Raw genomic sequence first — 24,445 nt, 5'->3', positions numbered from 1 at the left:
CTCGCTCATCCTGCTCCCGCCCCTCCATCCCCGGCCCTGCGGCGCGGCCTGCCGGCGCTGGCCCGGCCTTTTTTTTTTTTTTTTTTTTTTTTTCCCGCCTCCGCCCGTCCGCTCCATGCGGCCGAGCCCGGGCTCCGGGAGAGGCTGAGACGCCCACGGTTCCCATCGCTTCTTCCCCACCCGAGTCCGCTGTGTAGGTTCGGGTCTCCACCGACCCGCACCCGAGTGGGACGTGCGGCTCTTCGGGATGGGCCTGACGGGGTGCGGTGGACGAGGGCGGGGTGCCCAGGGCTACCCCAGAGGAGAGAAAACTTTTGTGTGAGCGAAGGCGAAAGGCCGATTTCTGTGGGGAGCCTTCGTACGCCCCCTCTCCCCACTCTGCATGTTTCGAGCTGAGATTTGAAGGAAAAAATGACTACTAGAGGCTGTGAAACTTAGGCGTCCTGCAGCGCCCGAGGTAGTTCGTTCTGAGAATGTCAGAGGCGCCCCGAACTGGAAAGGCGATTCTCTCTCTCTTCTACGGTAGCGACCGTATTGCCAGAGCCGAGAAATAAAAGCTCAATCCTTGCACACCACTGGTGTGAGATTTTTTTTTTTTTTGCTGTCCTCCTGAGACTGTTAGATTGGTGTCTCCCCTGCTCAGTCCTAGAGTAAGGGTTTGACGCGCCTAAGCCGTGACATAACCGTTAGTTTTCATTTCGTTGGTTCTTCTCGAGCCCGTCTCTTAACGTGGAGAATTTGTACAGAAAAAGCCAGGCAGGAACTAGCGCTGATTTCCCAAAGCTCCCAACAGTCCTTGGACATCTGAATACAATTTTTACTTTTTGCTAAAATGTTCAAGATTGAATGACCCCAGTTACATTAAGTCTGTTTGCTGCATCCAGAAATATGGTTTGGCTGTGTGGCATCGTGTTGAATTGACATGAGTTTTCAGAGGTCTCCATGAAACTTTTTTTTTTAATGAGTGCTTTGTATTTGGCTTGAGAGGTTTTTTTCTCCCCTTTGATCTGAAGGTTTTATTTTCTGCAATCCAATTATCTTTTTTTGTTGTTAAAGTTTACAAACTTTCAGACTATTTTAAGTAATTTCAGTATCAACTTGTGGAACCTTTGCAGGGAAGTGGTAGTCAAATATTTCTATCTTGTGCTTACTACAAACTATATTGCTTTAGACTTAAGAAAAGCCAACACCATAACAGAGGTTCCATTGTACTTGTCTGTTAAAAATTCGCCTCTTTTCTGTGACTAATCGTATTCCCACTAATAATGTAATGCGGAGGGCTCTTGTGATCCTGAGAACTTCGGAGTTGTGATGATCTGGGTGGGACAGCATGGGGACAAGTGGGACTAGCAGTAACGAATATTCTGGATCTTGGGGTACATCTTTGTAGAAGCAAGTTGTATTAATCAGCCAATGGATTAATTCATAGGATAGTTTCTGCATCAAAAGTTGCAGTTTTGGGTGTTTCTGGTTTTGCTAGTTCATCAGAATTTGATGCTTGCCTTGAGAAACATTTGCCCAGCATTTAACCAGTATGTGTCTGTATTAAACAGAAGGCTTGTCAAGCCTGAATGTTTTCTAATCATGATATCATGTATCTCATTGTCAGAGTTAACACTTCATGTATTTTCCTTTCTTCCAACTTTGTTACCTCCTGCCCTTGGTCTTCCTCCCTCTTTCATTAACTTCAACTAAATATGAGTGGAAAAGCAAAAGTTTTAAGCCAGAAAACTGTACCTGGTGCGGTGCGTTTGCACCATGTGTGATAAGCTGTCTGAATGCGGTGTCTGATGGGTCTTAGTACTCTGTGGGAGACTTGGATTTTCTCTCTAGCCGGTGAGGTGTCTTGAGTTTCATCAAGAAGCAGGCTTTTCCTTGAGATCCCCCTTCCTGTGTTTTATGTTGCAATGCCTTCACTCCACAGCCTGTTATCTTCCTGCACATTGTAATGTCACCTCAGATAAATGCTTTGTAATAATTCTGTGCTTTTGAGACAGTGTAGATACTGGTCTTGTATGGTTTTATTCTTTCCAGGATGTTGATCTACTTCAGCATTACTTATAGGCTGAACATACAAAATGATTTTTGGTAGGGAATCAGAAATTCTGGCCAAGTGTATCCTAATTAGGTAATGTTTATTGGAACAACTTGGACGAGGTTAGTTGGCCATTATTCAGTGTGGTTTTGCATCTCTATTTTACTGACATGGAAATTGTACATGTATTCATGCTTTTTATTTTTTGAGAAGCAACCTTAACTGTAGCTCACTATTTTATGTGAACTTAAATTGTTTAGTTCTTAAAATTGGTCATTTTTTCTTTTAAATCTGTGAATGGAAATAGCAAATTAATCTTAGAACTATATTGTCAAACTTCGTGGTTTTTGCTTTTATTAAGTGAGGTGGAGAAAGCCCGAACCACCAGCATGTGGAACTAGAGACGATAGGACACTATTGTACAGCGACACTGCTTGAAGCAGGGTGAGGGAAAGCTGAAAACCTCTAAACTTCATCAAGGAGCCTGTGGGTGTTCATTCTGTTTTTAAACAAAACTTTCAAAAATGGTGTAAGAATTGAGAGCTAAGGGGCCTTTAGGATTTTGTGGTGTTATGTGGATCTGCTCACCAGAGCACAGCAGGTGCTTTGTTAATCAGCTGTTCTGCCTTCAGTAAATTAACCTAGTGTACATGAAGTTCCTTAAAGAGCTAATGCTTCCATGTACATTCTCCGGAGTTTTGCAGGATGATTATTGCAAATTTAGATCAGATGCATCACAAAAGGCATAAAATATTATTTTGATAGAGGTTTTTAGCAGCATGTATACAAATTAGTTTAGATAAATCATGCATTGTCCTACAAACTAGTTATTTCTGGCTTAATGTAATATAGCTCCTGAATTTTTTCCAGCAGCATAATAAAATGGCTAATCAGGTGAATGGTAATGCGGTACAGTTAAAAGAAGAGGAAGAGCCAATGGATACTTCCAGTGTAACTCACACAGAACACTACAAGACACTGATAGAGGCAGGCCTCCCACAGAAGGTGGCAGAAAGACTTGATGAAATATTTCAGACAGGTATAATATGCATTTCTTGTTTCTGATGGTTATGAAAGTGAGGGCAAACCACTTTGATTTTATAGACTTTTAAGGTTAATTATACTTATTGTTTTTGATCTGTGTAGAGCTGAATGTTTGTTACTTTCCCTTCACTGAGGGCATATTGGGTTTGACTTTGATATTTCATTATTTTGAAGCCTTCTTAGTGTTGAATATACAGTCTTAGTTGTTTCAGAACAGTACATCAATTTGTCTTAGATTTATCACCAGTGAATATTATGTTTCAGCACAACAAATTTTGCATTTTTTTCTTAATCTAAAGCAATCATCATTTTGCCTTTACTTTTCTACTTGTAGCTTCTAATGTGATTGTTAGATCAGATTAGGTCTGATTAGGCGGTATTATAAAAGGAGTAGTTAGAATGTGTGTCTGAACTGACAATTAATGTTCAACTCCTTGAGAAGTTGTGGTCTGTCTTGTTTCTATAACAGACAAAAATCCACATCTCTCGGTAACTTGAAATGTTTGGTTTGTTAACAGCTGCTTTAAAAAAAAATCTTTAAGTCCCATGGCTGTGTGCTTAAGTAAATTTGAACATCTAATATGGCTGGTTGTGAGTGGTTTGAAGTTTTAAAGAGGGAGAGAAATATTTACCCTTAGGGAGCCTTGTTCATAAATAAATGTGTCCTCCTCCTCTGGGGCCATAGATGGAAACTTCTTCCCCTGTGTTTTGTGTGCCTATCCAGATTCTGTGTGTGGGAGAGAGAAATGTCTCACTCACAAGTGTTGTCTTAAGTACAGTAGTAACAAATAGCCACTTTTTTTTGTTCCTAAAAATTTTTTTTTTAAAGTGGGCAAGCTCAGGATAGTTTAGGCAATAAAATGACTTATAAAAGTGACTCCTGGTTGATGGTCCCGTTTGCACATCAGTCCTCGGGAACGTTCTGTGACACTCTGTCAGAGAATTGGCAGTGATCTGTTTAGAGATGCTCTCTCGTAGAGTGTTTTGTTCCGGAGAAGAGGCGATGGTTTGGGTGCAGGCTTGGATTGACTAAACGGACTGATGGGTGTCCAGAGTTGTGGCTTTGGGTGGTGGCATGGGACAGTCAAGTAAGGAACCTCCAGTTAGATCGGCATGCTCATTTTGAGCTTTTAAGACAAATCATGACAACATTTGTTAAAGTAACTTTGCAAGTTGCATTATGCTTATTTAAAATTTATTCGCTGTGTGGAATAAAGTCTTATTTGCTTTACTAAAATGGAGTCACTTTTGATGTTAGTTCATATGGACGTGGGGGTTTCAATCTGTTAAATATTTCCATTTTCCACTGGATCAATTCTGAAACATTCTTTATATACACACAGAAATTACAAATGACAGATTATATTACACTTAGTAGATGTCCTGTGTGCAGTTTAATATGCTACATATTAAGGATACATTGAATGTCTTTTCTGTGTAGTTAATTTGTAATCCCTTATTGCCATTTGAAAGATTGTCATTATTGACAGTCTGTTTGGGAATGCACAGCATCTTTTAAATCTCAGCTTGTTATCTCGGAGCAAAGAATGCCTTAAAGTATGACTTTCAGAGTTGATTGATGAAGCTGCACTCGCAGTTGTAAAGGAGTTTGAAATTATGCCTTTCCACATTCTGACTGCAGCAAAGTAGATGCTCAGATAAACACATGCATTTCAGTTTGTGTTTGGTGGTCAAGGGGGAAAGCCTTTGATACTTTTTGGAGCGTGGAAAGAATTATTAAATAAAATTCTTGTATTTTCCCCTACCTCTTACATGGTTAACATTAATAGTCCATAATTCAAAGGTTTATTCTTGGGGAAAAATAGAGTATTTTTACCGCTCTGACATAAACCAGAGTTTGTTAAGTGAATGCTTATAATCTGTCATATATCAGATTGATTTTTCACGATTTTCACGTCTGGGGAGTTGGAAATGACTATCAGTATGATTTGTTTTTTTAAAATGGATATGGGGTTTGAAAAATGATTAAGGATGCTGACACTTTCTCGTTAGTATTCAGCTTTTCTATATAGTATTATGTGGCTACATAGGTGTATACAGTCAGATGAAATATAGTTTGTTAATGATAGTAGTGAATGGAATGATTCTTGACTAAATGTGACTTGGACAATGTAGGTTGCCCTTTTTGTGGCAATAATATCACTCCTCTCCAATTTAATTTTTAGGATTGGTAGCTTATGTCGATCTTGATGAAAGAGCAATTGATGCTCTCAGGGAGTTTAATGAAGAAGGAGCTCTCTCTGTACTGCAACAGTTCAAGGAAAGTGACTTGTCACATGTTCAGGTAAGGCATTACCCAGAACACCTCCGGACGATTCATGATCTCAAGTTACGTCACTGTTCCGGTGCTTTTCTTCCCTCCTGTGGAAAGTGTTTCTTTGATTATGACTTCCTCTGCCTTTTTTTTTTTTTTTTTTCCTAAGTAGTTTAGAGGAAAAAAGATCTGCTTGTGGCAAAGAGTTTCAGAAGCACAAGCATAAAGCAAAAGTATCCCCTTACTCCTTTGTGCAGTAAGCTTCTTTAGACACTTAAAGTCAGGGTTTAATGATTGCTACTGTTAGATTTTTACATGTTGAAATTGTTTGAATTATTAACATTTTGGGGTTATTTGATTCTGTTTTATTATCTCAGAGGGAAGTAATGTGAGTGGAAGGAATAGTTTTAGCATCTGGCACAGATAGTGCAGGTTCAGTGAAATAACAACAAATCAAAGGCATTTCCCGGGTGCTGCCTGAGGAAGGTAAGCTCTCTGAGGTCCAGCCTGTCTTCCTGATGTCCGCTCCGGTCTCTGACATGTCATTCAAATTCAGCAAATATTTGTTGAGTAGATGACTGTTTCATTAAAATTCTATGAATTTTCTGAAATGTACATATAAATTTACATATATGATTATTTGTTTTAGAACAAAAGTGCATTTTTATGTGGAGTTATGAAGACCTACAGGCAAAGAGAGAAACAGGGGAGCAAGGTGCAAGAGTCTACAAAGGGACCCGATGAAGCAAAAATCAAGGTACAACTTGACTTGGGCAACTAGAATGAAGTTACATTTAATGTGGTGTTGTCAGGGTCTTTGCATTTCTTCTCAAAATAGTCTTTATAGTTTTGTATTAGAAAGAACACACTGTAGGGCATTTTGCATAAGGATGATTATTTGGGTGGCAGCGTACACATGTATGTGTGATTACAAGGTAATCATCTGATGCTCTGGTCGCTTGTTCTGGAGAGGAGTGACATGCTTGCTGATGCTTAGATGCGGCTTGGGTTGATCCAGCAGTGCTTGTTGGTCCCGTTGCCAAGCATTTTGTTCCTTCCTCTTGGTAAATGGCTGTTATAACTGCTTTCCTCCTGAATTCTCAGCTTCCTCCCTTTATTTGTACAGTGGCAGTAGTGGTAATGCCTACCTCATACAGTTATTGTAAGGATTAGAATAATGCCTGGAATGTAGAAGGGACTACATAACTAGAAGCCATTGTTGTTGTCACTATGCTTATTACTTAGTTCTCCCTTGAGAGGCCAGTATAGGACTTCAGTGAAAAGACAGTGAGCCCCATTCCTTGGGGAGATAGTAGGACTTGGTGCATAGAGGGACTTTTTCACTTACACAGTTATTTTATTTTGGAAGCTGTTTATGTGGGTGGTTTATGTTTTAGGTGGGTTATGTAACCTGCAGTTCCTGTCAGCTAACTGACTTTGTATATATAGTCCCTTTGTACCCATTTTTCATCCTCTGTAAGTGGTGCAGAATTATAGGTTTTTAAATAATTAAATGCAAAAATTCTTGAAGTGATAGTACTGTTCATTGAATAAACCTATATGTTGTTTCCCTAAAATTGGCATTGGCTCTTAGTTCTAGAAAAGGCATATAGTATAGATTCAGTATATGTTTACATGTCACACAAATTATGCATAAGTGGTATACTTGGTATGTATTTTATGTTACACAGATTTTTGTGTCTAAAACTAGAGAACTGTGTTTGAGTCACAGGTAGAAGTTGGAAGGCCTCAGGCATGCATCCCTGGGGACTCATTGGAATTCTAAGTGTGGATGTAATGCGCTGTCTTGGTGGATTGCATTTCTCTGGTGGCCCTGGTATCTTACCTGAGCCTTCCAAAGAAAGGAGTGTTGCCTTGGGTGGTGTAAGCTCTGTGAGGACAAGCACATTATCTTTCCTATGATTTGCTTTAATATCCAACAACGTGCTTCTGAGGAAGGTTGGTAATCAGGAAACATGGTTTTGTTGGCTTGAAAACTGAATATATTCATTTGTTAATTGCCAGATATTTTGAGTCCTTACTGTTAGGAGATTGTCTGATTCCTCTGAAGTAGCATGAATATGAAATGAATACAAGGTCAAACAAAGGCTAAACTTTGGAACTTAATGGAACTTTGATTACAGTAGACTAACAAGCAGCAAGGTGGATGGGAGCAATAGGAAATGAGGATGGGAAGTAGGACTTCCTCCCCTGCCTCACAGGATTTATTTATGTGGAAGGCAGAGTTCCAGACGCAGACAGAGATCTTAGCTGATTTACTCCCCAAGTGGCATCACTGGCCAGGGCTGGGTTAGGTGGAAACCAGGAGCTTATAACTACATCTGTGTCTCCCACATGGGGGACGGGGGCCCAGGCATGTGAACCATCTTCCACTGCTTTCTGGACATGTATTAGTCGGGAGCTGAATGAGAAGCAGAGTGGCTAGTGCCCATATGGGGTTCTGATTTCATAGGTGACAGCTTAATGCACTGTACCACGGCACCAGCCATAGACTTCTGATTTTTGTAAGGCTAGAGGGCATCTTAATTCTCAAGAATCACTTGTATAATGGCAGTGAGAGACACGAGAAGTCTAATTTTTAAGTGAAGGAGTGAAAAATGAGGGGTACCATTCATACCTAAATTCAGACAGCATGGGTCAATTCATGTAGAATTTTTTAGCTGCTCATTTTTTTTCCTGTTCTCATTTATAACATAAGGTGATAGTCCTGGAGATTGAGTTTGTCTGCAACTCTTCTCATTGTAGGCGTAGAAAGGAACAGTAAAATGAATAAGAACCAGGGTGAATTTTGACCTTTAGGAATGCCTTTTTGAAAATAATGTATTAATTCATGTGTGTGTAATTATGTATTTAAGTATAAACACATGTGTAATTATCTCTAGGCGTTACTTGAAAGGACTGGTTATACTCTGGATGTGACCACAGGACAGAGGAAGTATGGCGGGCCCCCACCAGACAGTGTGTACTCAGGTGTGCAGCCTGGAATTGGAACAGAGGTAAGTGTTCTAGCTTTTTTTGCTAAAGTTTTAATAGTCTACTGTGGGATGGGGAAATACTTAATTCCTTTTGAAGTTTAGCTTTTTTTTTTTAGGATTTATTTTTATTGGAAAGGCAGATATACAGGGAGGAGGAGAGACAGAGAGAAAGATCTTCCGACCGATGGTTTACTCCCCAAGTGGCCGCAATGGCTGGAACTGAGCCAGGAGCTTCTTCCAGGTCTCTCTCACGGGTGCAGGGTCCCAAGGCTTTGGGCCCAGCGTGTTCAAGGTGAGGACTTTAACCACTACGCTATTGCACTGGGCCCAGCTATTGTATTTTTGTAATTCATTCCTGTGTTTGCTGCTAACCTGGGCAAGGATAATCTTGTTAACCAAATCCCTTAAGAAATATAGAGGGATTGGGCCCGGCATGGTGGCTTAGTGGCTAAAGTCCTCGCCTTGAACACACCAGGATCCCATTTGGGATCCGGTTCTAATCCTGGCAGCTCCACTTCCCATCCAGCTCCCTGCTTGTGGCCTGGGAGAGCAGTCAAGGACTGCCCAGAGCGTTGGGACGCTGCAGCCGTGTGGGAGACCTGGAGAAAGTTTCTGACTCGGGGCTTAGGATCAGCACAGCACTGACTGTTGCGCTCACTTGGGGAGTGAATCATCGGACAAAAGACCTTCCTCTCTGTATATCCGGCTTTGTAATAAAAATTTAAAAATCTAAAAAAAAAAAAAAGAAATATAGAGGGATTGGTGTGGCATACTGGGTAAAGCTGCTTCCTGCAATGTGAACATCCCATATGAGCTCCAGTTCATATCCTGGCTGCCTCACTGATGCAGCTTCCGCTGGTGACCTGGGAAGGAAGAGCCATGGAAGATGGCTTGGGTATTTGGTTCCCTGCTACCTTGTGGGAGAGTCAGATGACACTTCTGGCCCAACCTTGGCCATTGTGGCCATCTAAGGAGTTTTGTTGGCCTCACACAGCCTGAAAACTGGTGTGTGTGCAGAAAGACATTGGTGGCGATGGGTTGCACAAGGCAAGGATGTGGAATCAGAAAACATTTCAGTATGTTGGTGCATAAAGAAATACTTCCGGGCTTGGCACAATAGCCTAGTAGCTGAAGTCCTCACCTTGAATGCGCTGGGATCCCATATGGGCGCCGGTTCTAATCCCTGTGGCCCTGCTTCCCATCCAGCTCCCTGCTTGTGGCCTGGGAAAGCAGTCAAGGAAGCCAAAAGTCTTGGCATCTTGTATGCACGAGGAAGCTCCAGGCTCCTGACTTCAGATCAATGCAGCTGCTGCTAATGTGACAATTTGGGGAGTGAACCATTGGACGGAATATCTTCCTCTCTGTCTCTCCTCCTCTCTGTATATCTGACTTTGTAATAAAAATAAATAAATCTTAAAAGAAGAAGAACAAAAAATTTCGTTGGTATTAAGTATTTATTTATTTGAATTAAATATTAGGAGGTCTTATTAGCTACTTAGTAGAGTTCTAAAAAGTCTTCATTTATTCAGGCTCCTGCCTGGATAAATTTAAAGGAAACAACAATATCTCATGGAAATTGTTATGAATGTCGTGCTCTTAATCAGATACACAGAGGAGGAGAGACAGAGAGGAAGATCTTCTATGCAATGATTCACTCCACAAGGGATCACAATGGCCGGTGCTGCACTGATCCAAAGCCAGGAGTTAGGAACTTCCTCCAGGTCTCCCACACGGGTGCAGGGTCCCAAGGCTTTTGGGCCATCCTCAACTTCTTTCCCAGGCCACAAGCAGGGAGCTGGATGGGAAGTGGAACTGCCAGGATTAGAACCGGATCCCAAATGGGATCCTGGTATGTGCAAGGCGAGGACTTTAGCCACTAGACTACCACACCAGGTCCTAGTCTTTTTTTTTTTTTAATATTTAATAGTTCAGTATTCCTAATATTTAACATTAAAAAAGGAGTGAAAAGAATTCAAAGCATTTTTATTGATAGATGAGTCAATCTACAAATGGTGATTTTGGGGTTTGCGGTAAGGAGGCTGAACTTGTTAGTCTTGGCATGCCCGTGTCCTGTGTCTGAGTTTGTGGGAATGAGTTTTGCTTCTGCACCGATCCACCTCTACAGGTGAACACCCTGTAAGGCCGCGCCTTGTCCCCTCCTCCTGTGTGGGAGACCTGGTTGGAGTTCCCAGCTCCGGTCTTCAGCACGGCCCAGCCATAGCTGTCGCAGGCATTAACAGTGAACACTGAAAGAAAAATTACCTGTGTCTCTATTCAAATAGATAAAAACAAGCTTAAAAAAACAGACAATATGATACTTAATGTTATGCAAGGTTGATTGCATCAGAATTGGAAGTGTGAGCCATCTAGGATTCTCTGGAAGCAAATGTCATTGACGAAATGCAGGATATAGATGAATATTGCTTTGATTATCTGGTCCTCTCATTAACGCCTCCCCTGTTATCTTTAGTGTTTACTTCTGCCATGAATACTTTTGAAACCGTGTTTTTCTTTTTGTTATATATTTTGCTTTATATAAAAAAAATATTTTTATTTGACTGGCCAAGGCCCAGAACTCAGTTTGGATTTCCAGTGTGGGTGAGAGGAGCCCAACTGTTGGGGCCAACCACTTGCTGTCTCCCAGGGTACATATTTAGCAGGAAGCTGGAATCAGAGAAGTTGGGATTCATACTCGGGCACCCTCATATGGGAAAGGGTGTCTCAACTGGGACCTTCACTGCCCAGAATTCTATATAGTTGTTAAAACCAATGTGGAAATGTGGTTCAGTTTTCTCATTTGAATGCCTGCATCATTTTTTTTGTTTTGTTATTTGATTTTTAATTTTGTGGTTAGCATCAGGATTTTTTTTTTTTGAGGTTGTTCATTTATTTTTATTGGAAAGGCAGATTTACATAGAGAAGGAGAAACGGAGAGGAAGATTTTCTGGCCTCTGGCTCACTCTCCAATTGGCCCCAATGGCCAAAGCTGAGGCACTCCAAAGCCAGAAGCCAGAAGCTAGGAGCTTCTTCCGGGTCTCCCACACAGGTGCAGGGTCCCAAGGCCTTGGCCATCCTCTATTGCTTTTTCAGGCCACAAGCAGGAAGCTGGATGGAAAGTGGAGCAACCAGGACACAAACTAAAGCTCATATGGAATTTTGGCACTTATAAGGCAAGGATTTAGCCACTGAGTCATTGCCCTGGGTCCAGAACCAGGATTTTTTTTTTAAAAGATAAACCCCGGGCCCGGCGCGGTGGCACAAGTGGTTAAGGTCCTTGCCTTGCACGCCCGGGATCCCATATGGGCGCCGGTTCTAATCCCGGCGGCCCCTCTTCCCTTCCAGCTCCCTGCATGTGGCCCGGGAAAGCAGTCAAGGACGGCCCAAAGCTTTGGGACCCTGCACCCGCGTGGGAGACCCGGAAGAGGCTCCTGGCTTCGGACCAGCATAGCATCGGCCTGTTGCGCTCACTTGGGGAGTGAATCATCGGATGGAAGATCTTCCTCTCTGTCTCTCCTCTCTGTATATCTGCCTTTCCAATTAAAAAAAAAAAATCTTTAAAAAAAAACCATAAACCCCTATGTAAAATAGATTAAAACTGTAACTTTTATGCCATTCTTCTTTTTTTTTTTTTAAAGGTGGTATTTATTTTACTTAAAAGAGTTATAAAAAGGGAGAGAGTTTTTCTGTCACTCCCAAAATGGTGACAACTCCTAGAGCTTAGCTGACCCAAAGCCAGGAGCCAGCTCACCCATGTGGTTGTAGGGCCTAAGGCTTTGGGATAACCGCTGCTTTCGGAGGTCATAAATGGGGAGTAGCATTGAAAGTGGAGCAGCTGGACCCAGACTGGTGCCTACTGAATGCTGGTGCTTGCTGGTAGAGAGTTAGCTAGTTGAGCCATCATGCTGGCCCTTGCTTTCTTCAATCTTTTTTATAAAGTTTTATTTATTTTTCTTGGAAAGTCAGATTTACAGAGAGAAGGATCCTCCATCTGCTCTTGGTCTTGATTTATGCAAGGCGAAGACTTTAACCATTAGGCTACTATGCTGGGTCTTTTTTTGTTTGCTTGTTTTTCCTTTTAAGATTTGTTTATTTGAAAGGGAGAGGGAGAGAGATCTTCTACATTCTGATTTACTCCCCAAATCACTGCTACAGCTGAGCTTCCAGGTCTACACATGGGTGCCCAAGCACCTGGATCTTCTTCCACTGCTTTCCAAGGTGCATTAGCAGGAAGCTGAATCGAAAGTAGAGCAGCTTGGACTCGAACTGGTACCATCTGGGGTGCTAGCATTGTTTTACCCCATAACACTATGCCAGTTCTCTTTTGACTAATTTTTAACTCTTTAATAAGAATTAATTCTAATACTTGGTATGATTCATATTACCGAATAACAACCTAGTGCAAAGTTAGTTAATAATTATTTCACAATGATTTATAGGCATGAAGATGTTAAACTTATTCCTAATTTCATTTATGAACATAATCGTGAGGATTTTTTTTTTTTTAAGATTTATTTATTTTTTTAATTGGAAAGTCAGATATGCAGAGAGGAGGAGAGACAGAAAAGAAGATCTTCCGTCCAATGGTTCACTCCCTAAGCAGCCACAACGGCTGGAGCTGAGCCGGTCCAAAGTCAGGAGCCTCTTCTAGGTCTCCCACAAGGCTGCAGCGTCCCAAGGCTTTGGGCCGTCCTCCACTGCTTTCCCAGGCCACAAACAGGGAGCTGGATGGGAAGGCAAGGCTGCCAGGATTAGAACTGGTGCCTATATGGGATCCTGGCACTCAAGGAGAGGATTAAGCTGCTAGGCTACTGTGCTGGGCCCGGGAGATTTGTTTTTAGTGTTTATGTATGTGTGTATTTGAAAGGCAGAAAGAGAAGGAAAGCTAAATCCAGTGTGTCTTTTTAACTATTGGTTTATCTAGGAACCAGTCGTTACCGTGCTAGTTTTAAAAGATGAAACTTCAAACAGGTTGTGGAATGAACCTTTATTGTGGGTAGGAGGTTAAGCTTGCAATGTTGGCATCCCATACCAGGGTGCTTGTTCAAATCCCGGCTGCGCTTTTTTTCCCCCTTATTATTTACTTATTTATTTAAGAGTTAGAATGAGAGAGTGCTAAATTGAGGTTTAGAGCAAAAGATGGAGATCTTGATCTGCAGAATGGATGCAGGGCTGGAGCTGGGCCTATCCAAAGCCAGAGCCAGGAGCTTCTTGAAGGTCTCCCACATGGGTGCAAGAAACCAGGGACTTTAGGCCATCCCCTTTCTCAGGCACACGAGCAGGAAGCTGGTGGAAGAGGAACAGGCAGGACTTGGACCAGTGCACATATATAATGTCAGTTATAGGCAGCAGCTTCACGTGCTCTGCCAACATGCTGGTCCCCAGCGACTCTTTGAGTCGGTTCCTGACTCATGTCTCTGTTGTGGCTGTGGAGGAGGGCCAGAGTGCTTAGAACCCCATCTGCCATGAAGGATGCTTAGATGGAGTTCTGGCTCTTGGCTTTTGCCTGGCCTGGAGTGAACCAGTGGGTGGTTCACTTTACTCTGCTATGTCACTGTTCCATATGTGTTTACTTTGTGCCAAAGGAGTTTTGGATGCTGCATAATTGCTTGGAAGTAAGCTTTCCTTGGACTTTCTGAAGACTCTTCATGAGCAGGGACTTAAAAATTTCCAATGCAGAAATAAACTTATCTTTTGATTGCTCTGTAAGATTTTTTAAAAATTTAATTTAAAGACTTATTTTAATGGATAGGTCAATCCACAAACAGGAGAGAGAGAAAGATCTTCCATCCCCTGGCTCTAGCTGCTGGAGTTGAGCCCATCTGAAGCTTGGAGCTTCATCCGGGTCTACCATGCAGGTGCAGGATCCCAAGGCATTGGGCCATCTTCACTGCTTTCCCAGGCCATAAGCAGAGAAAGTGAAGCAGCCGGGATATGAACCAGCACCCATATGGGATCCTGGCACTTAGAGGTGGAGGATTAGCCAATGAGCCATTACACCAGCCTCTGTAAGCTTTTTGATGTGTTCATGTTTCTACTGCACTATGCTTAGGAGAAAGATGCAGTGTTCTGTATCATTAATGTTCTTGTGTAGAGCAGATGTTGTTGCAGCAGTATCTTTGTGTGAAATTACCAGCCTGAGCCATTCCTATTAAGTAATTTATTAAAATGAGAGTCTAATGTAAAGTTTTATTAGATTCCACCCATTAGGTTCAGTTTCATTAGATTGATCTTTATTTGTTAAAAATCAGCTTGGAAAATGGACTTTTTAAATGTATTTTGTTGCTGATACATGTAATAAATAAATTGGTTTTGATTGAGAACAATTGTTGATGTGAGGTTTTGGTTTTTGTTTCTTTTGTGTTTTGTTATACTTATTAATTTTTTCCCAACTATTTACTTATCTGAAAGCCACAGTTAAGAGATATGGGAGAGGAAGGAAGAGGGCAGGAGAGAGAGAGAGAGAGGGAAAGTGAGAGAAATTAATTTTCTACTGCAGATGGAGGCAGTAGCCAGGGCTGGGCCAGGCCAGAGCCAGAACCAGGAGCCAGGACCTTGTTCAGGGTCTCCTATGCGAGTGACAGGGGCTTATGGACTTGGTGCATCCTCCTCTACTTTTCCCAAGTGCAATAGCACTTGGATTGGAACTGGAGTAATCAGGGCTTGAATGGGCATCTGTGTGGGATGCTGGCACTGCAGGGGGCAGCGTTACTTGCTGTGCCACAATGTTGGCCCCAGTTATTAAAAAGTTAAAGTTTGAGAGACATATTTTTGTAGTTGTCTTATTTATATTTCTCTGTAGCTTTTAAATCCTGACTATATGTGTTGTAAATAACTGCATGAGTGATCAGAAAGAGGCATTTTATGTTGAAAAGTTTTATTTTGTTAAGAATCTTTTAAATTTTTTTTTAAAGATTTATTTATTTATTGGAAAGTCAGATATACAGAGAGGAGGAGAGACAGAGAGGAAGATCTTCCATCCGATGATTCACCCCTCAAGTGAGCGCAATGGCCGATGCTATGCCAATCCGAAGCCAGGATCCAGAAACTTCTTCCAGGTCTCCCACATGGGTGCAGGGTCCCAAGGCCTTGGGCCATCCTCGACTGCTTTCCCAGGCCACAAGCAGGGAGCTGGATGGGAAGTGGGGCTGCCAGGACTAGAACCAGCGCCCATATGGGATCCCAGTGTGCTCAAGGTGAGGACTTTAGCCGCTAGGCCACGCCGCCAGGCCCCTTTGTAATTGTTTTTTAAAGATCTACTATTTTAATTTGAAAGACGGAGTTAGGTTGAGAGGGAAAGAGATCTGCCATCCTCTGGTCCACTGCTGAGATGGCTGCAGCAGCTTGGGCTGGGCCAGGTCAGTGCTAGGAGCTTCTTCACGTCTCCCATGTGGGTGCAGGAGCCCACGGACTTGGAGCAGCGCTCACTGCTTTTCCCAGACAGTGTAGCAGTGAGCTCGATTGGAAGTGGATAGTAACTTGAATAGGTGTCCGTATGTGAGGCACTGTTGCAGGCAGAGGCCTAGCCTGTTAATAGTGCAGTGCTGGCTCCCAGAAGTTCTTTATATAGCTGACGGGGATTGTTTGGATTAGTGGGAACCCAGGTGATGTTTGAGAAAATGTTCAAGTCGGTTAAGCCTATCTATATCTTCAAATATTTATGATTTCTTTATGAATACATCCAAAATCTTTCAACTTTTTAAATGATATCTATGATCCATTATCATTTCTCCAGTCTTTCTACTTGTTTAAAACATTTACCTGTGAAAGCTACCAAATATTAGACTAATGTGTGTCTTGGAATGTTAAATTATGTGTTTGGTTGTTAAACTAAGTTTGAATTTTGTGAAGACACAAGAAATCGGGGAGAAAGGTGGGGTTTACTAAGATAGGACTGAAGGGGGAAAAAAGATACGCAGCTTGTTTTCTAAAGAAGGTAGAAAAAAGAAATGGGCAAGTAAGTAAAGACTATGAGGATAACAATGCCAAAATGATCTTAGAATATTTAGTGAGGATTGGCAACCGTAAAGAATTGCTGGAATAACTGTTGATTTAGTTATTTCAAAGGCAGAGTAGTAGAGGTGGCTTCTCCTCACTGCTTCATTCCCCAAATGCCTGTAATAGCCAGGGCTAGGCCGGGCCAAATTTAGCAGCCAGAGTTCCATGCAGGTCTCCCATATGGGTATCTGGGACCCACATGCTTGGGTGGCTTCTGCTGCCTTCCTAAGAATCTCAGAAGCAGAGAAGCTAGTCCCAAACTGGCACTCTGATATGGGGTGCTGGAGACATAAGCATTGACTTAAAACTACTGTGCCAGAACAGTCGCCCCTGGTACCCTGGTCTGGTACTTTGACTCAATTAGCTAGTCCTTCCCCTTTAAGTGCTGGAATCCAATACATGCATCTGTTTTGTGTCCTGGCTGCTCCACTTCCCATCCAGCTCCCTGACTGTGGCCTGGGAAAGCAGTGGAGGACGGCCCAAAGTCTTGGGACCCTGCATTGCTGTGGGAGACCCAGAAGAAGCTTCTGGTTTCTGATTGGCTCAGCTCCAGCCATTACGGCCACTTTGGGAAGTGAACAAGTGGATGAAAGATATGTCTCTTTTTCTTTGTAGATCCTGCCTTTTCAATAAAAATAAGTTTAAAAAAATCAACAAATAAAACCCTGGCCCCTTTTGACTTTTAATTTGATTTATCACTACTGTATACATATATACATATATATTTTAACTTTGAAAACTTTTTACTGTTTTCATTTTGCTTATTTGAAAGGCAGAGAGACTCATTTCCCCCAATGCAATACCAGCCAGAGCTCGATTAGGCTGCAGCCAAGAATCTGGCACTCAGTGGAGTGTGACAGACTAAGTCCTTGATCTCCTCCTCTCTCTGAGCTTGCACATCAGCATGAAATTCAATTGAAAGTGGAGCAGCAGCTAGGATTTGAACCATGTGCTCCAATATGGGCTGTGGGCAGCCCACATGGGGACTTAAGCATGATACTTTAATACCCTCTCTAGTATATTATAATTTGACTATCACTGCATAATTTTATGCTTAAAACTGATCATAAATTATTAGGCAGAGAGGGTTTTCATGTCTTTAATATGTTAAATGTTTAATATGTTAAGTATTTTAATTTTAAAGATTTATAGAGAAAGGAGAGATCTTCCATCCATTGGCTCACTCCCTAAATGGTGGCAATGGCCGTATCTGAGCTGGTCCGAAGCCAGGAGCCTGAAGCTTGTCTCCCATAAGGATGTGGGACCTAAGGATTTGGATTATCTTTCAAGGCTTTCCCTGTTGCTTAGGGAGCTGGCTTGGAAGTAGAGCAGCTGAGACATGAACCAGGAGGTATATAGGCTGGTAGCGCTACAAATGGAGGCTCAAACTACTATACCATGGTGCTGGGCCCAAATTTGCTATTTTGATAGAGAGGAACAGAAATTCTGGAGATTCTGAAAAATGGCTAAGATGTGAGTTGAGAAAACTTAGATATAGTTATGTCAGTCTTTATAGTTTTATCATTTTTCTGTGGAGACACAGATATGCCCTTTTCTCTGTTTTTTGGGAAAAAATAGAAATCATAAGTATTCAAAAATTTTAATTGTTAGTACAAATCTAGGTACTCTTGTTAGTTTCCATTATTGTTCTTTGTTGATAATTCTTTTTTTTTTTTTAAAGATTTATTTTTATTATTTTTTTTTTATTGGAAAGGCAGATATACAGAGAGGAGAGACAGAGAGGAAAATCTTCCGTCCAATGATTCACTCCCCAAGTGAGCCGCAACGGCCGATGCTATGCCGATCTGAAGCCAGGATCCAGGAACTTCCTCCAGGTCTCCCACACGGGTGCAGGGTCCCAAGGCTTTGGGCCGTCCTCGACTGCTTTCCCGGGCCACAGGCAGGGAGCTGGAAGGGAAGCGGGGCGCCTGCTGGGATTAGAACCGGTGCCCATATGGGATCCCAGGGGTGCAAGGCGAGGACCTTAACCACTTGCGCCACCGCGCCGGGCCCCTGTTGATAATTCTGAAGTTTAGGCTGACATTGTGGCCCGGTATGTTAAACTATTGCTTGCAATGTTGCCGTCCCATATCAGAACGTCAGTGTGAGTCCCAGGTAATCCAGCTCCCTGCTAATGTGTCTGAGAAAGCAGCGGAAGAGTGCCAAGTACTTGGATAAACTCTGCGAATGCCATCCATGTGGGAGACTAGGATAGAGTTCTTGGCTCCTGACTTTGGCTGGCCCAGCCAGCTGTTAGACTCATTTGGGTAGCAAACTAGCAAATGAGTCTTTATCATCAGTCTGCTTTTCCAGTAAAATAAATGTATTAAAAAAGAAAACTCGGCCTGGTGCGGTAGCCTTGTGGCTAAAGTCCTCGCCTTGCATCTACTGGTATCTCATATGGGCACTGGTTTGTGTCCCTGCAACCCTGTTTCCCATCCAGCTCCCTGACTGTGGCCTGGGAAAGCAGTGGAGGATGGCTCAAGGCCTTGGGACCATGCACCCATGTGGGAGTCCCAGATGAGGCTCATGGCTCATGGCTTTGGATTGGCTCAGCTCCAGCCATTGCGGAGTGACTCATCAGATGCAAGATCTTCCTGTCTCTTCTCTTCTCTATATATCTGTCTTTCCAATAAAAATAAATAAATCTTAAAACAACAACAAACAAAGCCCTAAGAACATTATGAGCGAAATTAGGCTTCTGTAAGTTAGTCACTGGATTCAGATTATTCCTGTTCTTTGTTTACCTTCTTCTGCCTCTGTATGTAAAAAAGGACAGTTAAGCTTTACAGTTCAAAAGGCAAATGCTCATGTTGGATTCTACACTTGATCTTAGCCAAAAGGCCGAGAAGCGATTATGTTGGATTCTAATAACAGAGTTTTATTTCAGGTCTTTGTTGGTAAAATACCCAGAGATTTATACGAGGATGAATTGGTGCCTCTTTTTGAGAAGGCTGGTCCAATTTGGGATCTCCGTCTTATGATGGACCCACTGTCTGGTCAGAACCGCGGGTATGCGTTTATCACCTTCTGTGGAAAGGAAGCTGCGCAGGAAGCTGTTAAACTGGTAAGTAATTAAACACCCATGGTTTAGCATGTTTGTATTTGAGAGTAAACTCAATGAAAAAATGATTGCAGTTAACATTGCTTCATTTTCTTCAGCTGTTGCTTTGAATGTTTTAATATTGACAGAATTGGTATCTGACCTTTGCTCTAAAAGTAAAATTAATGCATTCAAAATACAATGTGTATTAGAAAGTAATGATTTTAAGACATTACACATTAGATTATTGGTATCAAAAGTTTCATTCTAATTGAGTTTTTAGTTTTGCTGTTCAACTTTAGGAGTCTACAGAAAGTATGAAAGTTGGAATTTGGGTGGCAGTCACTTTGGACTCAATTCATATACTCAATAATAATCTTTTCTTTTTTGTCCAGGTCTAAGCATATATTTGCTTTATTTTCTAATTCTTACTTTTGCTATCTCTAAACCATTGAATCTCCTCTGACTTTATTCTTTCTCTTTGATTGTTCATAGCCAGTCTTCTAGGTCCTCTCTCTTTATATTTCTCTCTGCTGTTTCATAGCCAATCTTCTAGCAATTTCTTGTCTCCAGAATTTTTTTTACCATTTTGTGCTTATGACAGAGTAGTAGAAGTAGTAGTGGAAATTTCTGTAAATTTTGTCTTCATTGTATATGGCAAGATACAGCTGTCTCAGTATCTTAAAATAACAGTGTCTTTTTTTTTTTTTTTTTTTTTTTGGCATATTCTTGCCAGGCATCCAATGGCTCACTTAATGTAATTCCAGACCTTCTAGAATAGGTAGACTCCTTTACCAAGGCTTTGGTCTCACTGGTGGGTTCTGAGGTACTGCCCTCCTGCGTTTACCCAGACTTTACTTCTTACTAGGTATTTTTGCCTTCAAACTTGTTTATTTAAAATTAAGGAATTTCCAAAACTTTGCTTTTACAAATATATTGGAAACTTTAATTCTTAAATGATAATATATTTTATTAGATCATATCCCCAGTGGATAAGGTTAAAAGCCTAATCACTATAGTGAATTCTAAGTATTACTTTTTGATTAACAATTTAAATCTGTGTGCTTATAATTTTGTGTTCTGTGTAGAATGTGCAAATTCTTCTGTTTGCGTTAATGAGACAGTTTCACTCAATATATTGTGATTTTGACCATGATTGATTTGTATCTAATTTCGTCCGCAAGGACCTCAAATGATCAGTCAGGTACTTTCTCTGAAACTCTGGGAAAGAATTTTCAGAAAGATAACAGCTGAAGTGTGAAACAAGACTTTTTGAAAGGAAATGAGTCCTTTTTTGTATAAAGGAATAGTGAAAGTTAGCAAAAGCAGACTAAAAGAAGAAACCATAATAGTGAAATTTAAAGCATCTGTTGATATAAGGGCGAATTTGAGGGAACTTGGTGAGTCCGTGAAGCAGGCAGTGCTTGACTTCAGATTGTTGGATTCTTTAGAGTAAGATTAGCTTGTTCTGAGTTTGGGGTGGTTTGGGGTCTCTGGCTTTTTTCTTCCTTGCAGTGTGACAGCTATGAAATCCGCCCTGGTAAACACCTTGGAGTGTGCATTTCTGTAGCAAACAACAGACTTTTTGTTGGCTCCATTCCGAAGAATAAGACTAAGGAAAACATCCTGGAAGAATTCAGTAAAGTCACAGGTAAAACAAAAATGTATTTAGAAATTAACCCTGGAAAATCTGTTATACTGTAGACAGATTTACAAATACTTTTACAAAAAGAAAATGTGTATAATTGCTTCCTCCATTGAGGTGGTCTGGACCAAGCTCCCTGTCTCCTCATGTTCTTAGTGTACCCTTCACGACTTTGTTTTCTTTGAACCCTGGCTTTTACTCAATGGCGCTGAAGTGGAGACTTCTTTCCCCCCGTAGGTGCACTTCCGGGCTGTTTCTGTTCACTTGTCTAGATCATAGTTTTAATATTTTCCAACTTAAAATCCATGGAATTGATTGAGAAATATATAACTCAGGCCTGTATACAATTATGTATGAAAAATAGTGTACCAAAACTTTATTCTGTTTTGTATTCCATTTTAAAGAATGCTGATTGGGAACAGTTAATGCTACCTGTGACTTTAAGATACCATTTTAGACTACTAGCAACCGTTCTAAAAACTATTCCTTTATATTTTTGTCATGCAGACACATATCCTTTGTCCTTTGTTGAAACCGCCATCTGTTTTCCTAGTTTTAGGCTTAATCTGAAATTTGCTTCAGGCTTACTTTTTTTTTTTTCCTGAATGGACTGATTAGGTCTTTTAGCATCCATGTGAATGAAATGTCCAAGGCACTAGATGCCTGGTTCTGTGACTGCCTTGTCTGCAGTCTGTTTTCTCAGCTCTGTGGTATCCAGTTCACATTCTGAATCTTGTCATCAAAAGTTGTGCTGACTCTGAAATCTTAATTTAGTATCACACTTCATAGCAGTTGTCACTACGTGTTATAATTTTGTTAATCAGATATAGCTACTGTCGGGATTGTTTGAGCTCATCACTTTATTATCTACCAGCTCTTTCCTGACTTTATATTCATTTATGTATTCCTCCATCAAGTGTTAAAATGCCTATTAAGTAAGCACTGGCATTGTGTCATGGGCTGGGAAGCAATGAATAAAAGATCTTCCTGTCCTCACAGAACCTATGTTCTAGGAAAGAACATAAAAACCCAAAATCAAAGAAATCTTTACATATTCCATATAAAGCATAAATACAGGATATTTAACTAGAGAATAGCTATTATCCTTGGTTTTCTGATGAGTTGGTTTTATTTATTTATTTATTTTTAAATTAAAACTATAAAATTTACTTTTTAACAACTCTAACATATATGTTAGGTATATAAATTCAAGGAAACAAAAATCATCTAAAGTAAGATGGATTTCTTATTTAATTCATTATGGTGGAGTAGACTAAGCTCAATAGCAGTGTTAAAGAAATTATTACTCTGAACATATAAATAAAATTTATTTAATTTGCTGGCTACTTTGTTAGTCAGGATGAAGTAATTCCCAGCTGTTGTTAAGAATAGCTCCAAAATCTCAGTAAATTAATACAATTAAGGTTTACATCTCATTTACATCATAACTTGGCCTTGATATAGCACTTCTACAGTTTTGTTGCCCTAAAATAATTCAGGAATACATGTTGTCATATAATTTAATTGCTAAGAAGATTAGTTTCAGATTTCTTCATTGGATTTCCTATATAATTTTGGAAATGAAGACCTGTGACATATCATAAATAAAATATCATAACCAATTAATGAGCGTGTAAAACCTTTCCTCCCATCTGTGGACTTTGCATAATACCTAGCTAAGTGTTACACTGCTAGGAGAAAAGCAATTAATAGCTGGTACGTATCCTGGGCCTGGAAAATGTCAAATCTTTGTTATCCATACCAATGTGCCAGCATTGTCACCTAGCCTATTCTATTTTATTTATTTGTTTGTTTGTTTATTTTTATTTTAGTTGATTAGGGTACAAAGGGTCAAGGGCCTACAGGAAAGTGGGTAAGACCATTGTTTCCACACTAATACCATATTTTTTTCCCCCTTACCTGGGGTCAGGGGAGAAACAAAGGGAGAAGCCCCACTTGATGAGGTGATGTTTCAGCCAAGGTCTAAGAAGATGTAGCATACCAGTAGCAAATGGAGCTCCATTCTCAGAGCACAGCACATGCCAAATGTCCAAGACAAGAAGGAACTCAGAATATTAACAGTATTGAAAGAAAGCTGTTGTTAAGAGCCAAAATTAGGGGTAGGATTGCATGAGATGAAAAAGGCAGGACTTTTGTAGTCCATATAAGAAGATTAGACTTTATTATATAGATGATGGGAAAAGCACTTGAAGGCTGAATCAGGAAATAACATCTGTTTGGTGTTTGCAGAATGTTATTATTGCTATGTGAGTGAGAGTTTGGAGAAAGAATCAAGAGGAGAAACTGATAAATTAGTTGAGGCTGTCTGTGGATCAGAAGACCAGAGAAGGGTTTTAGCAGCGGAGATCAAAAGAAGTAGATGAATTTGGAACTGGGTAAGAAAGATAAAGCAAGGGAAGAAATCAAAGATTCCTCATTAGTTTTTGGTTTAAAATCAAGTGGATGGCACTGTTAGGGAAGTCTAGGAAGGAAAGGTCTGGGACAAGGTTGTGTAGTATGGGATGTGTTAAGTTTGAAATGTCCTAAGGGGACATGTTCAGCAACAGACACGTGTATATTGGTGAAGTCTGGATTAGAAATAAAAGCTAGCTTTATAATAATATATGTGGTCTCTGAAAATACATCTGAATGATAATTACCTAGAATAAACATGTATGAAGAGGCTAGGGCACAGGACTGATACCAGAGGGATACCAGTAGTTTGGGACCATCTTCATTCCTGGCAAAAACAGGAAACAGTAAGTCTAGGAAATTTGTTCACGATTAGTTGTCTTGGGTTTCCGTTAAATTTGGTTTTTAAGATATTTCATAATACTAAAATTATGAGGCTAAGTTATCTAAAATACTGTAAAAAACTGTAGAATATTAAGTATCAATGTGGTTAAACCTGTTAATGTGGTATACTACTAGGACTCTAAAATTAAAAGAGAAAGTTAAACTTCTGTCCCACACTCCATATCTGATTGTGTTGACCTAATGGTCTATTAGCTAACTGGTGACTTGTTTTAAGGTTTCTTTAATTTTTGCCTTAGTTTTGCTTGTTGACAAGTGGATTTAGGTCTGCCTTAGGTGTGTGGTGGATGCTTTTGGCTTATATATCTGGCTGTTGGTTTAACAGAGGGTTTGGTGGACGTTATTCTCTATCATCAACCCGATGACAAAAAGAAGAATCGGGGGTTCTGCTTCCTTGAATATGAGGATCACAAGTCAGCAGCACAAGCCAGACGCCGGCTGATGAGTGGAAAAGTAAAAGTATGGGGAAATGTAGTTACAGTTGAATGGGCTGACCCCGTGGAAGAACCAGACCCAGAAGTCATGGCTAAGGTAAATACACTGGGTTGGGGTGGGAGTAGGGAGATTATTTCAATTTTGTGCTCAGAGTAAAGCTTAG

General features: G+C 40.8%; 1 protein-coding gene across 12 annotated transcripts in view; it reads left to right on the top strand.

Moving 5' to 3' along the window:
* Window positions 1-24,445, top strand: part of HNRNPR (heterogeneous nuclear ribonucleoprotein R) — a 38,467-nt gene that overhangs the window by 314 nt on the left and 13,708 nt on the right. Inside the window, exons 1-8 of one of the 12 annotated variants that reach the window (XM_040979512.1) lie at window positions 170-2,479; window positions 2,909-3,074; window positions 5,266-5,384; window positions 6,004-6,111; window positions 8,258-8,371; window positions 19,236-19,412; window positions 20,904-21,039; window positions 24,164-24,378. In XM_040979512.1, the coding sequence (XP_040835446.1) occupies window positions 2,918-3,074; window positions 5,266-5,384; window positions 6,004-6,111; window positions 8,258-8,371; window positions 19,236-19,412; window positions 20,904-21,039; window positions 24,164-24,378 (1,026 nt within the window). In that variant the 5' untranslated portion in view covers window positions 170-2,479; window positions 2,909-2,917. Of the gene's footprint in view, window positions 1-165; window positions 3,075-5,265; window positions 5,385-6,003; window positions 6,112-8,257; window positions 8,372-19,235; window positions 19,413-20,903; window positions 21,040-24,161; window positions 24,379-24,445 lie in introns of those variants that run through there. The other 11 variants (XM_040979513.1, XM_040979511.1, XM_040979520.1 and 8 more) reach the window with 11 other exon arrangements.

Source organism: Ochotona curzoniae, unplaced genomic scaffold, assembly GCF_017591425.1.
Source record: "Ochotona curzoniae isolate NIBS_2020 unplaced genomic scaffold, NIBS_Ocur_1.0 contig_3255, whole genome shotgun sequence".
NCBI classification, from domain to species: domain Eukaryota; kingdom Metazoa; phylum Chordata; class Mammalia; order Lagomorpha; family Ochotonidae; genus Ochotona; species Ochotona curzoniae.
This window is presented reverse-complemented; position numbering and strand designations above follow the sequence as displayed.